The following is a 14,519-nucleotide window of genomic DNA, read 5'->3' on the forward strand; positions in this document are numbered from 1 at the left end:
TCTAGAGACATTAATTGCCCTTTTTGGTTTTCAGTATCAGGTCACGTTTCCAGAGCATTCTCACAAAATCTGGACTACGTACAAACAGTACTGAAGCTCAGACTTAAAGCAAACACTAATGAAATGAAGCCCTGTGGATGCCGTGATTTCCAGTGCGCTGAAAGGAGACCAGCAAAGCACCGCTTTCAAGTGTCATGGTCCCCATGCTTTCTGCAATCAGCATCAACAGAATAGACATGACTGAGACTCTATTGTATGACAGGTGCCTCTTGCTATCTACCAAAATAATTTTAATCAGAGGGAGGATCCTGCTGTGTTCAGGGATATAACATTAAGGCCAATTTAGCACATTTTATCCTAATGCAGCTATTTATTTTCTACCCCATCCATTAGTATAAATTCAGCATTCTGCTATCAGTGCTATGAAAAACTTTCAAAGCCACTAAAAAAATCAGATGTTACTGCTGATACACAACAGCTTGGCTCAGCAAACAAGGAAGTGACATTTCCCTTCTGTAAAACAACCATTAACCTGTGCTCCAAATAACTTTCTGTGGACGGTTGCCATAGATGAACTAATTGGAGAGGAGCCAAGGCGCACTGTCCGTGCGAGCTCGCAGCGCCTGCTTTCGAGTGCTCCGGCTGAGCGGCAGCCCAGGCTGTTCCCTGCAGAGCAACACACAGCGTAACCAAGCAAAGTGTCTGGGAGCAGCTACGTACCAAGGTGTTATTATTCAGATCCATCTTCCCAGCAAAGGGCCCCCACGTTGTTCCAACCGGAAGCTGCTGCCGGCTCTGAATCTTGCGCTCTCCGTCTTTCTGGACCACCTCCAACTCTCCTGTGAACAAAGAGAACGGGCAGTATTGAGAGCACTTTCACTTGTGCCTTGACAACAACCACCTCTGCCTTTGTGTTGGCTCCATACACACAACGTTCTGAGGACCCATAGAATGAGAATTAATTATGCTTGCCTGAAAAACAACTGATCTTGTCATCCTGTGACAGAAAAAACCACACAAACCTTTGCCCCTTAGAATTACGTTCAAATTTGGTTCATCTTTTGCATCTTCTCGCATGCATTAGAGTCTTTTAAAGGCTTTTGTTGGGAATAGGGGTTTCATTAAAGTTCTTAAATGCTGAGAGCAGGGGAGATGATAGCTGAAGAGTGCAGTAGCAGCCACACCTGGTGCATTAACCTCCTCGAGGCATTTTGCTTTCACAGGATCACACACTCCGAAGCATTCAGCTACTAAAAACTGGAGAGACCTACCAGATAGCAAAGTAAATCCACAACCACTCTTACTAATTTCAAAGAAACTACTAAAAACATCGCACTGCAATGAAGAAAACAATAAAAATAATTTTGCAAGTAGCAGCATTTCAGAGTTCAACCCAAAATCACTGAAATTGGGAGCTCAAGGTTTCAACACAAAACACATAAAAGCAATGGGGAGGCAATACAGTGATTTGATTTTTTGTCCAGTGTGCGCTGATTTATCTGTTGGGTTTCTTCTCTTTCTTTTTTAAGTAAGGACATCAAAATTAACATTTAGAAGTGAAATTGGTACTTCCTCTCATTTTAACCCTTCTGGGTTCTTTCAAGTGAAAAGAAAAATGATAATAATAGACAAATGAACATCACTGTGGAAAAAATACAATAAAATTCAGTCAGAAGCTCTCTCCCCAACATTTTTCACTGCGTTTCAGGACTAAAAAAAGAGTTAGATAGTTTAGACAAGGTTTCTTTGAATGCATTCCCCTCCCAGAAGCCTATTTTTCTACTAACAAGTGTTTCAGTTAAAAACGCAGCAACAGTTATGTTTCCACACACAACTTCAATGCTATTTTCTAAACCAATTCAAATAAATTCTAGTTTCAAACTTCAAGAGAGAGAAAAAGGCACAAGGAGTAGGGGCTGACCTGTGCTTTGCTGGTTTAACTGAAATCTCACCTGCTGTTGCATTTGCAAGCTTTGGCCTCCCTGAAGGCAGAGGGGAAATCTGTTCTTCTCACGAACAACAAGCTCCCCTTGACTTCGCTGTGGCCATGATTTCTCCTGACCCATTTTCCCTGCCTGCTACATCCCCTTCTCCTCCCTTTCCACACCAACCAGCTGCAGCAGGAATTTCTGCCTTTTGCATCAGCAGGTCCCCTCACAACATCCCTACCCCGAATCAGGACGGTGCTTTTCCACGAACAGGGGAAAGTTCAACTGTGCAAGAAGTCAACCTGTCCAAGATTCAGAACTGGCAGTTCTTGTGAAATGAACCTTGGGCTGGAGGAAGTGAGTAAACCTCCTGGCTTTACAGGCAGACTTCCCCAAACTAATCATTCCCATGGATGCCCGGATCTACCGCGCAGAGAGGCTGCAAAGAGTTCCCTTGTCTGCAGGGGTTAATCTCCAGCAAGAGAAGGCTTGGCTCCAGCTTCCATTTTCAAGCACAGCAATCTAAATTTCACTTTGGAGTATTGCAGATCACAAAACTACGTAAAACTGTGCATCAGATCCTTCCTGCACAGTGGAACAAATGTAGGAAACAGAGCGGTGGCAGCTTACAAAAGCTTTAACGTATGCAGGTGAATCCTCATCGTGACAGCGCCGTGACATTTTAGAAGGCAGTATGTGAGCAGGGAAGGTTATGGTTTAATTATAGCTAATTTACACATTGATATATGTGCAGCCTAACTACAACAACAAGCAGCACAGCATTTTTTTTCCACCTCTCACAGTCACATTGTTACAAATTGTATTAACTTCTAAACATCTCTTTATATGTTAATTATGGAAGACAGAAACGTTCCTGGTGTTGCAAGGTAAGGTGCTGATCACTGAAGCATACTGCAGCTGCTTCTCTCTGCACAGACTAAAACCCAGCCGTGTCTGTGGACATGTCACATTTAACTGATACCAGAGGAATCATGAGAATCTTTGAAAACCCTTTTAAAAAATAATTCAGCCTCCCTTTCTGCCACTGACATTTTTCATTTGAAAAGGGTTCAGACACAGTCAAACAGTGACTCCTTATCTGCACCTGTGGATTTACAAGCAGGCCTGTCTTTTAATGGATTAAGAACGACAAACTTAGGGCAGATCATCCCGCGATATCCAAACACCTACCTAAGTTCTAAGGCACACATTATCACAGTTCACATTTTAAATAAAATTATTGCCAGCAATCTTTTACCTGGAAGGTAACTTCAGGTTTGAGGCAAACACAACCCCAAGCAATTATTTTTAAAGCTGAACTCCAGTTGATAATTAAGTTAATAAGAATGCTTTTTCACTGCTTTCTTCCTCACAGTCCCAAGCTGTAGTTGGGGCAATGCATTCCAGTACACACTGAAATAGACTACAGAAGGGGGAAGATCATGCTGAACCGTGCTGAAGCAGCTGTATTTTACCCTACTCTTAGAACACCGTGAAAGAAGAGCAGACTGCAGATAGGGTTACAAAACATTTTGCTGCCTAGCCTTCCCGATTCCCTAATGACAATTCTTCAGACAAGACAACACTTTTCTCTGGTCATCCTGACCAGCAGCCATTTTCGTGCCCTGGGTGAATGTTACAGTTGGGAACCAAAAGTGGCTCACACCTTTTGGCAAGTAGGTATTTCGGTTCTATCTGTACAAGGTGCAGTACATTACAACCTGATCCTCAGCAAAGGTTATTATTTTCCTCTGAAAATCTTTGTTTAGCAGAAAGCTAACAGTGAGAGCTGTAAGTTAAAAACCCACTGCAGATCAGGGTCTACAAGCATCAGCAAAGATGGTTTTTCTATTTCCACCCCCCCTTTCCCCTTTTAGTAAAATCCCTGGCTGGGTTCCTTTGTCTGCCCTAAGCAGGAAGGCCAGGGGCTGCTAGGAGGGTTTGTAGAAGAAAGATTGCAAATGTCACTATTAAAAATCCTCTCCCGAATTCCCTTTACCCCACAGCAGGGAGACTGCAACTTTCCTGCATTCATTTACAGCACTTTGCTCCTTTGAAATCTCCTCTTTGGGGAATGGTATCCAAACTGCAGCAACAGCTGGGCCCAGCCTCCTCCTGCCAAGAAGGGGGCTGCCCTCTGCTCACTGTCCTCTTCCCATGAAGATGCATCTTTAAGGGGTGCCACCACACCTGTGGCCCTGAGCAGCTTGTGACCTCAACAGGGTTTGCTGGGAAAAGAACCTCACCTTGTGACTCTTAATTAAAAGAGTTTGAAAAAAAGGTGTCAGTAAGGCAAGATTTTCCCCTTCAGCCTCAGAAGTTCAGATCTAAGTCAGAAATGCTCTCTGCAGCCACCATTCCCTGCAAAACTGCTCAACATTTACAGAGATTACATCAGGAGGAGGATCTGAGATTTTATTGCCATATCACCACTTGCAGTAAGAAGCATCCAGACGCAGCTGCTGCTGACTCTTCACGAGTGCTTGTCCATGGAGATCCCAACAAGCAGGAAGAAAAGGAAAGATAGAAAGAACAACTACTGCAGAACAACTTCCTCTGATCTGTGCCCCAGGGCAGCAGAAGCAGAAGAGTTTGTGCAAAACAATTAGGAGTTTCTAGTGCTGGGCCGTTGTGACAGACCGCCTCAGTACTGCACATCATCTTGCCCTCGCGTTACAGCAAATTCTAATAACTAGCATTCAAACACCCCAAGAGTCATCATTCCTGGAAACTGTATTTTGCTCTTTTCATCCTAGACTTGTTAACCATGAGATTCAAAAGGACAACAAGTATAACAGAAGCAGCACTAAGAAATGTAAGGACAGAGGTAGTAATGCCCTGCTCTCGGTTTCTGTGAGACAGGTAAAAAACATTACTTAGGAGACATTCTATTCAGTGATCTTTACTTCCTTCTTCCTTGCTGCAGAGCAAGGGTGGTTTGGTGGTGGTTTTTTGTGGCGTGTTTTTTTCAGGAACACACTTATTTCCAGCTTGCTGAGTAAGTTTATACAAAATATTTGAGACACACAGTAGAGGCTAATCAATTTTGGTAAAAGATAATGCTGTTAGTGCTGTGGGCTGTTTCTCTTATCTTGTTGATGTAGCATACTTTTAAAGTCTGTGATTACTCAAAGACTTATGATAGCTGCACTGTGAAAGAAGCCCCAAGTCATGACTCACGAGCACAGCTACAAAACATCCCATGGCTTTTAAGATATTAGGCCACCTCAGTGGATACAAAACCAGAATGAAAGCACTCCATCTAGGACTCTCTTTTTTCTTGCTTTTGACATACATGTGCTGTTTCAGGGATGCCACATAGGGCTTGCATAAAACAGAAGGTCAAGAGAACAGTTCAGCTCTGGCTTCTTTTACAGCAAAATCAGAGTGATGATTAAAAACACCACAAAACTTGTACTGTGCAGAGGGAGGCAAACAACAGCTTTCAGCCCTTACCAGGGATTGATCACAATTCAAATACCATTAGAATTCAACTGCACATAGCACTTCCAAAGAAAGTAATGCTGGCTCCCATCCCTTTACCCACATTCTGGAACAAGAAACAAAGGGCTGTGCATCTGAAGGTGCATAACAAACAGTATTCTGGAGAGAGGAAAAAAAGTATCACAGTATCACCAAGGTTGGAAGAGACCTCAAAGATCATCAAGTCCAACCTGTCACCACAGACCTCATGACTAAACCATGGCACCAAGTGCCACATCCAATCCCCTCTTGAACACCTTCACTTGAAGTGAACTACTTCAGAGATAAACATATCCAAATTTATGAACAGTTAACATTTCTAATCAAGTCACTGGTTGCTTTGGTAGTAGTTTGGGTTGGGGTTTTTTGGTTTTGTTTGGGTTTTTTTAATCAGCAATAGCTTTTCAAGCAGAATCAGTTAAAAAGAACAGGAAAGCTCCTCCTCTGCTCTAATTAGAGCCTGGTTATTTGACATCATAGTGCTTTACCAACTTCCACTAGCAAATGGCTCCTTTGCATATTTCCAGTGCACAGCCACCTGGCTCTCTAATTAATAGTTCTGCATGGTTAAAAAAACCAACACAACTTGTGTTTGTTGTAGTTTCAAGTAAGAACTGCTCTGAAGTCGGAGTGAGAATGTTAAAATTGCTCTCAGAAGTAAAGTGCTGCCTAGCCCAGAGCCCGAGATCTGTCTGCTGTCCCTGTATGCACAGGAAGGAAGAATCACAGAACTGTCAGGGTGGGAAGGGACCTCAAGGCTCAGCCAGTTCCAACCCCCCTGCCATGGGCAGGGACACCTCACACTACAGCAGGTTGCTCACAGCCACATCCAGCCTGGCCTTAAAAACCTCCAGGGATGAGGCTTCCACCACCTCCCTGGGCAACCTGTGCCAGGCTCTCACCACCCTCATGGGGAAGAGCTTCCTCTTAACATCCAATTTGAATCTACCCATTTCTCTTTTTGCTCCATTCCCCCAGTCCTATCACCACCTGACATGCTAAAAAGTCCCAGTTAATATCTGGCTGATGATTACCTCCTCTTTAACAAATGTCTGCACACAGCTTGCTGGCAGCAGAGATCTCTCCCATTTCCACTCCTGTGATTCCTAACAAGGCAGCTCCAGTATTAAATGCTCAGGCACTGGCTCAGCAGACATAAAGTGCATTACTGAGACACCTCCTCTAAATTCTCCTCCCTCAATTCTCGAGTCTCTGAGACATAACACACACACTAAACTACAGTTTCCAACATAAACTTGAAATACGGCGTTCTCTGCCCAAGCACTCCAGTCAAACCCTGATAAATCAGGCTGGCCATGCAGTGATCTTATCCTTCCTGACTCTTTAATAAATCGAACCCGGTAAGTTCACGCTGTTGGAAGTTGTCACTAAATGAAATTGTGACCTTATCCGATGTGTGAACTTATCCTGCTGACAACTACATTTATTGTGTGGATAAGCAGGGGGGGGAGAAAAATAAAAAGTCTTTTTGATCATTGTGATCTTAGCCATGTGCAACTGTAACAGATGGGATCTTCTTGATGTTCCATTAATGATTTGCCTATGATGAGACTCTACTCAGGGGGAAAATAAAAACAAGACAACCCACCAACCAAATGGACTTCATAGGTAAGTGGTAGGGGGACGGGTAAGTGGTATGAAAAGTGAACAAAGAGGTACTGGCTGACAGCAGCGAATCAGAAGCTATTAGCTTAACATGAAGAGCTTTGAATTAGCTTATAATTGCACTGGGAAAGATAACATCATGGAGGTGGCAAAACAGAAACATTCCTTTTCCACAGCATTCATTCAATAGCCCAAAACTGAAGCAAGTAACTGAGAGACTGAAGCAGTAACCCAGAATATGGCACTTGATGATGAATGAGTGAATACTGCATTCCAGTCCGGCACTGGCTGGCTGCCACTGCTACAGTGGAAGAATATTTGGCAATTCACAGAATCATAGAATGACAGTCACAGCATCAGAGAGTACTGTGGAAGAGACCATTAAAGGTCATCCAGTTCAACATCCCAGGCAATGAGCAAGGATCTTTTCAACTAGATCAGGTTGCTCAGAGCTGCATCCTACCTCACCGAATATTTCCAGGATGGGGCAACAACCACCTCTCTGGGCAACCTGTTTCAGTGTCTCACCACCCTCATTGCAAAAATTTTCTGTCAATGGCCAATCATCTCACATTACTGTATTTGTGTGCCAGGGATTTAATGCACTGTGCTACCTCAATCCCACATCTCTCCACACTGGGCAGTACTATCCCCATTCTGCTGTGCACTGACTCTGGAGTGAGGTCATCTGGGAGGTGCCAGGGTACAATCTGTTTTACACACCCTCAGGTTCTCTGTAGGATGTGTGAATGTATGTAGGATGTCATCATCTTACTACAAAGACACACGTGAGGTCACACCAGAGTCCAAACAGCAACGGACTAAACTACAACCAATCTTCAAAAGAGGCTTTACAGTCTGCTTTGCAAAGAAAATTGCATTCACAGGGGGTTTGGAACAAAACAGAGCTGTTTTAGGTTGTCCAGCAGCAAAGGTAATGTTTCATTTTGCAGCCCCAAAGAGGAGAAAATAAGGCCAGAGCACTGTTAGCATGAGAAGGATGGAAGGAGGAACCCACCATGGAGGCTATCAAACTTCTCTAAGGAAAAGGTTTCATTAATAGTCATTGTTTAAACTAGACTCCAGCTGTGAGCACCACACTGGCACACAGTCCAGCCTGTTAGATGTGACCTTATGGGTACAAGAGCTGCTGCAGATTCTCAACTGCAATGCAGACCTCACTTCAGTGTTGTGAGGATAGGTTATGCCTGGCTGCACAGGCAGAGGTTTCGGAGACCATAGTTTAAAAAAGTGCAAGCAGGGACACTTCAAAGCTCACAGTTGTGCTCTTGCTTGTATAAAATTAACACAAAGGAAAGAATTTTACATTCCTACAGTGCCTCACAACCCTGTAAAATAAAGGGCTTAGGAGGAACACAAGGTCCCACACCAGGCTAGAAAAGCACAGACCTACAGTGATGAACACACTTGCATCAATTTGAAATGACAACACAACTCCTAAACTTTGGGGGGTGAAGGGGGTGGGAGGGAGAGTGATTAAATGTCAAATAGCACATAAACTGAGTAACTAATAAAGATACAACTCGTGGAAGACTACATAACTGTCCAAGTACACCACCAAAACAATTTTAAAGGCTTAAGCTAACTATTACAAAGTACTATTTTTTCTTGGAAGTCAGGAAAGCAGCACATAATGAAGACTGCTGCTAGAGTTTGATTAGCTTTTTAGTAGAACAGACTCTTCAACAGAAGCTTTCCCTTCATTTGGACTGCTTTGTTGAACTTACAGAAACCTGCTCAAAGAAAAAAAATGAGAGACAGGAGCAGAAGGAAAAAGACATTTACTCAAGATACACTAAGGAAGCCAAAGAACTGTTCACTTGCTTCAAAGTCAAGGTGCATATGACATGAAAAATACTCTGCTCCTATCAGCATCTAGTCTACAGAGGCAAAACAAAGCCAGCCATCATGGCAAAACCCTGATCCTGAGATGAAATTGAAGAGTCTACCATCAGTTTTCAGTCTGCTCCCCAGGAGAACAATTTACACCTGTTTTCAAAGTCTAAATCTCCTACAAGTATTAACAGGAAAAAAAAAAAAGGATTATTTTTGTCTTTCTTGACCATTTTCCATCTTCACATTTGGATACAGGGTTCAAATGATTTCTTTTTTATTCCCTGTGCATGCTGAGATTAAAACTGGAGTCAATTGTTTGCAAAAATACAGAAAGGCAGTCCCAAAAGGCAGTCAGTGCAGCTGAAGAGCCCTCCCTGCAGTCTTCTGGGAGAGGAACCCTGCAAACTCAGTACTCACATGGGCACCCCATACTGACAAGAATGATTCCCCATTAGATTCTAACACTGTGCAGAGCCAGTGGGTTGAGTAAGTTCTGTATCCCAGCCACACATAGCTTGCACAGCTTCGCTCCCCCTCTCTCCATCACGAGTACACATGATACAGAAATGCCAGACTTGGCAAGAGCAGGCTGATGATATTACTGAAGAGGGTTTTCTTGATAAGATCATCATCTGCTTCTGGACTCTTGGGTACGCTCCTTTCCTCAGCAGAGGACAAATGTCCCTTTGTGTGCAGATTCTCCCCTGATATATGCAAAGACATTCCAGTCCCGAGTCGTTTCTCGATCGCCTTGTATTGCTCAAGCACAGCTCGAGGTGTATGGAGCACTGCACACAAAGCAGCCACAATTGGAAATACAGCTTATGCATTTCCAGGCTGATCACACTGAAGGCTTTTCTCAGACAGATGCTGTCCTGTGGGGACAAAATGGAACACTTCACTACCACCTGCGACAATCTCTCCCGAGGACTTTTCTGGGAAGTCTTTCAGCTGAAAGATGCTAACTTTTCTCTCTTACAATATTACTTACAGATAAATCTGTATAAATACAGATGATATTTAAACAAAATAACTGACAGGCATCTGCGTGTTTACACAAGATAGTTGGATTGTCTTTTGACTTGGAAAAAGGTAGCCTCTGTTGCTAGTGAATTCAGAGAGCTACTGAAGCTAACTTACTGTGGAGACTGCTGTATTAATATTGATGTCACAAAATGGATTAAATGCACAAAAATGTTTTGGAAAGTATTCTTTTTAACTCTACAAGCAAGAGCAGTGAGATCATCTGTGACTGTATCTGTGGTGTCTTCTCAGTTTACAGTACTTATGCTTAGAGATAGAAGGATCTATTTTCATCTCTCATTTGTGTAACAGCAGATGAAGTTATTTGCTTTCTATCAGATATGCATGCTCAGAGCTAGGAAAGCACTGCTCAGAGGCCGATTTCTAGCTCAGAGGATGAGCCAAACTATCCAAATGTCTTGCAGAAGCAGCAAATGCTCTAATATAATCTCCCCATTTCCTTTCAATGCTCATGGCAAATTTCTGAAAGGAGAATATAAAAAAAAAAAAGTAAAAAAGGACAAAAATCTCAACAAAGACTCAAACTGATCAGCATTTAGTGTGGCCATCCAAAAGATCTAGTTACTGTTGAGATGAGGAAGGTGAGAGGGGGACTGGGACAAAGGAAGATTGAATACCATGCTCCACTGCATGCATGCAATATATAGTTCCATCCATTATAATTTATATGAAAAGTAACATTATTCTAAATAGAGATAAATGTAGTAGAACTCTAATGTACAACACCAAGATTCAGAGGAATAATTTCTGTGCACTTGCTGGGGATGGCCATGCATAACAGACACATGGCTCTGCACTGCTCCAGCATTCATGAGTTATGCACTTATCTGCAACTTCTGTGATCAAGTACGAGCAGTGACCACCACAGTGTTTCAACACTGCTGCCAGACAGGATCTGACTGCTGGTTTTGGACACGGACCAGAGCACTGTCACTGGCTCCTTCAGCGCCTCAGTACAGACTATCACACTGCATCCACATACAGCTAAAACAGCACAGCTGAGACTCTGGAGCTGATCTAAGAGTGATGCCCATTTATAAGGCAGACTGGTAACTTTGAGGGAAATAAACCCTCCAACCCTCCAGCAGAGATTCAGCACAAGTCCTGTTCGCTACCTAAATCCTACTCTGAGGCTTACATAAGATTTAAGTGGAATACTGGCCTTGTGGCAGCCTTCTGTACAGAAATACCTTGACTTTCATACGAGTAAGTCCCACTGGCATCATGTGTGCAAAGTGTATCTCAAAGTGTTTTGCCTCCCCACCTTCCCCTTTAAGAGGGCTGACTCTGAACACCCCATTCTGGTTTGACACCTGCAGTGACTGGGGAGCCTGAAGAACAGCCATAGATGCCAAATGGAGCATGTTCGGCAGCAGAAGGATGTAGACAGTCTGTTTCCTAGAGAATGGCCTCCCAAAACTGACTGTTCACAGCCTCAAAATTACCTCTGTAAACAATGACTGAGAACAAGTCCATACCCTCCATGGCCTTAATGCAAATTCAGGCCTAAATAAGAAGCTCAGGCTCTCGGAGTGAGTCAGTGCTGGCAAGAGGAGCCTTAACTTTCTCTAGTAGTTGCAAGGACTGCTTCTGAAAACTTCACACAGTACCTGCAAGACAGCAGGAAAGTATTGCTGGTGAGGAGCAGCCATTAAACAGGCAGTGTCAACAGATCAAAAGAACTGGGGCTCAGAATATATATTGTCTACAGAATTATTTTGTCTTTGAAGTACTAAAACTACCCCTATATTATGATGTTTAAAAACTGATGTCTATTTTTAACAGCTTCTTATTAACAATGCAATGGCAATGTACTGCAGGAATATAAGAACTATAGCCTGGTTCTGAGTATTAACTATATATAGGTGAAACAGTTAATAGGAAGTGACCATATTGAGGAGGCCACAGGATGACATCTTAATTCTCCTGCTAATAAAATTGGCAGTTTGCAAAATTAAATACAATAGCATAAAACCTCTAAAAATTATCTGTTCCTTCTCTTCCACTCCAATAAAAAAATTAATAACCCCCCCACATGCATCAATGCAATGAGAAAAATTCTAGCCATTGCCATTATTTTGATGTACAGAGACACTTCCCAGTTTAACAGTTTCCTTCTGATGGGCACAGACAGTTTGCTGCACAGAGCCTTGGAGAAGTTTTATTCTTCCAGGTTTTTCCCCCCATATTTTTCATCTCAGTTAAAGTACATTAAGGAGACACAAAATGCATTAACTTAAAAGGATAAAAAAAAAAATTTAAACAAATAAATTCTATTTTTTACTCAGCAGATTCAAAGTTAAGCCTTGAAACTCCATGCAGCTCCCCTGAGCCTTAGACCACTCTTGCAGATTCCTGGACCTCAGCATAAAAAAAATAAATCAGCTTTCTATCCCATCTCCTGTCCCCTGGACACCCTTTTCCCATGGGGTTCATTGGCCAGCTTCCCTCTTCCCCTCTTTTCTAACCATCATCAAATGCAATGCAGAAGCTGACAGTCTTTTCACTGACATCTTTGTCCTGTCACAGCCATCAGATACCATCCTGAGTCTCAACTCTTCTCTTGACTGTGCTCCTCACAGAAGCACAACATTACAAAGAAGGTTATTTTCTAATACCTAGAAGTGTTTCCGACTCAGTGTGGACATCACCAACACAGGACAGGCTTAGCAATGGTTGTGTTACCAGCAGTGTTCCTATTGCATATGCTCATTGTTTCTTCTCTTTGTACCTCTGCAAACCCTACAATAGATAATACAAAGGACCCTATCTTCCACTCTGCAAACACAATCTCCTCAATGAGCTGCTGCTAAGCTCCCACCAGCAGGAGTCAAGAGAGGTCCTTGCTGAAGGATTCCTACAACAGGAGCAGTAGCCAGGTATGAATGCAGATATCCACTACGAGACTGTTACAGCCTGTCAAAGCTAAGTGATGTGGTAATGACAGCCAGCAAACAGTTCTCATCTGGATAGAAAAAGTACAACCTTTTTATCATGAGTAGGAGTTTAACAAAACATTTATTTTTGCTATTTAACCAGCTGCCCTTGTTCAAATAAACGATTGTTTTTCTCAAATCTTTCAGACAGATCAGCTTTTAAGTCTCTACTCAAACACTATGAAGAGATCCCTAAATTATCTCCTTCTGCTGCTCCTGAATTAGGAAGGGATCATATTTCACCTGTTCCTAGAATTCAGAATCATGGGGGTGAGAGGTCGCAAGGGACCTTCGAAGATCGAGTCCAACCCTCCTGCCAGAGCAGGATCACCCAGGGCAGGTCACATAGGAACATATCCAGGCAGGTTTTGAAAGTCTCCAGAGGAGGAGAATCCACAACCTCTCTGGGCAGCCTGTTCCAGTGTGAAATCACCCTCACTGTAAAGAAGTTTCTCCTCATGTTGAGGTGGAACCTCCTGTGTTGAAATAAACTAAGAGGAGAATTTAATGAAGACTGAATTGTGAACAGTTCAGATTTCCAAGAAAGATCAAATGTTATCTGATTGACATCACCTGAGATTTGTGGGATCTGATGGTATGGATCTGTGTATCAGCAGATCTTATGTTGTACTTTGTAAAGCTAAAGTCACAACCAGAAAGCGTGTAGACTGCTCTGTGAAAGCAGCATGGTCATCATCCAATAAAAGGAAACATCATGTTCTAAACTTCATACTGACTTGTAGTGAATAAAGAGTTCATAATGCTTAGACAATGATCACAAAATCACACAGAGCAGTCTGGGCTGGAAGGGACCTCCACAGGTCATGTAGCCCAACCCCTTCAGCAGTCAGCAGGAACAGCCTCTGCTAGATCAGCTTGCCCAGAGCCCTGTTGATCCTTACCTTTAACACCTCCAGAGATGGGGCCCAAGCACCTCTCTGGGCAATCTGTCACATTATACTCCCTACAAATGTTCATTTTTCACATTCTTTGTTATCAAGTACACATATGCTAGTGCTCTAAATCAGTAACACCACTTCACAAAAACCAGCCTTGTCTTTGGCTGAGTTGTACCATTAGCACCATTAGCATGTCAGAGTATATGCACAAACAAACATATGCAGCTTACAAAGTCTTCCACTGTGCCAAATGTGGCTATAATATGTTCATCTACTTTCTACAGGCTTACGCTGTCTTCTCCTGTTCACAATCAATAGAAAAATAAATACTGGAAACTGCTTTCTAAAATGAGATGCAGGCAGATATTCAGAAGGCAATACACCAAAGACTTCTACAGACAGGTAACTCACAGCTTCACCAGCTCCATCAGTACTTTTTTAGGCAGAGCACAGTAAGCAGTTCCAGGAAGCTATCAAATGAAGACAAGTGTCCATTTCAGAGGTTGTCATTCCTGCAACAAGCATCCTAGTCACAATCTTCAAAGATCTGGGCTTGGGGAACTGGATCTGATCCTACCTCCTATGGGACCTCTGTAATGGCTCATCACCTCTCTGCAACTCCTGAAGCATTTCTTTTCTCTTACATTTTATTGACCTTTTTAGATAGCAAGCAAGCCAGGGGTGGGGACTGCAATTGTGATTGCATGTATAGATACACGTATGAAAAAATGAGAAGCAGATAGAGA

General features: G+C 42.7%; 1 protein-coding gene across 2 annotated transcripts in view; it reads right to left on the reverse strand.

Moving 5' to 3' along the window:
- ZFPM2 (zinc finger protein, FOG family member 2) overlaps positions 1 to 14,519 on the reverse strand; it is a 300,779-nt gene that overhangs the window by 153,139 nt on the left and 133,121 nt on the right. For both annotated transcript variants that reach the window (XM_054167336.1, XM_054167335.1), the window contains one exon: positions 721 to 839. In XM_054167336.1, coding sequence (XP_054023311.1) covers positions 721 to 839 — 119 coding nt within the window. The remainder of the gene's footprint in view (positions 1 to 720; positions 840 to 14,519) is intronic.

This window comes from Dryobates pubescens, chromosome 14 (assembly GCF_014839835.1).
Source record: "Dryobates pubescens isolate bDryPub1 chromosome 14, bDryPub1.pri, whole genome shotgun sequence".
NCBI classification, from domain to species: domain Eukaryota; kingdom Metazoa; phylum Chordata; class Aves; order Piciformes; family Picidae; genus Dryobates; species Dryobates pubescens.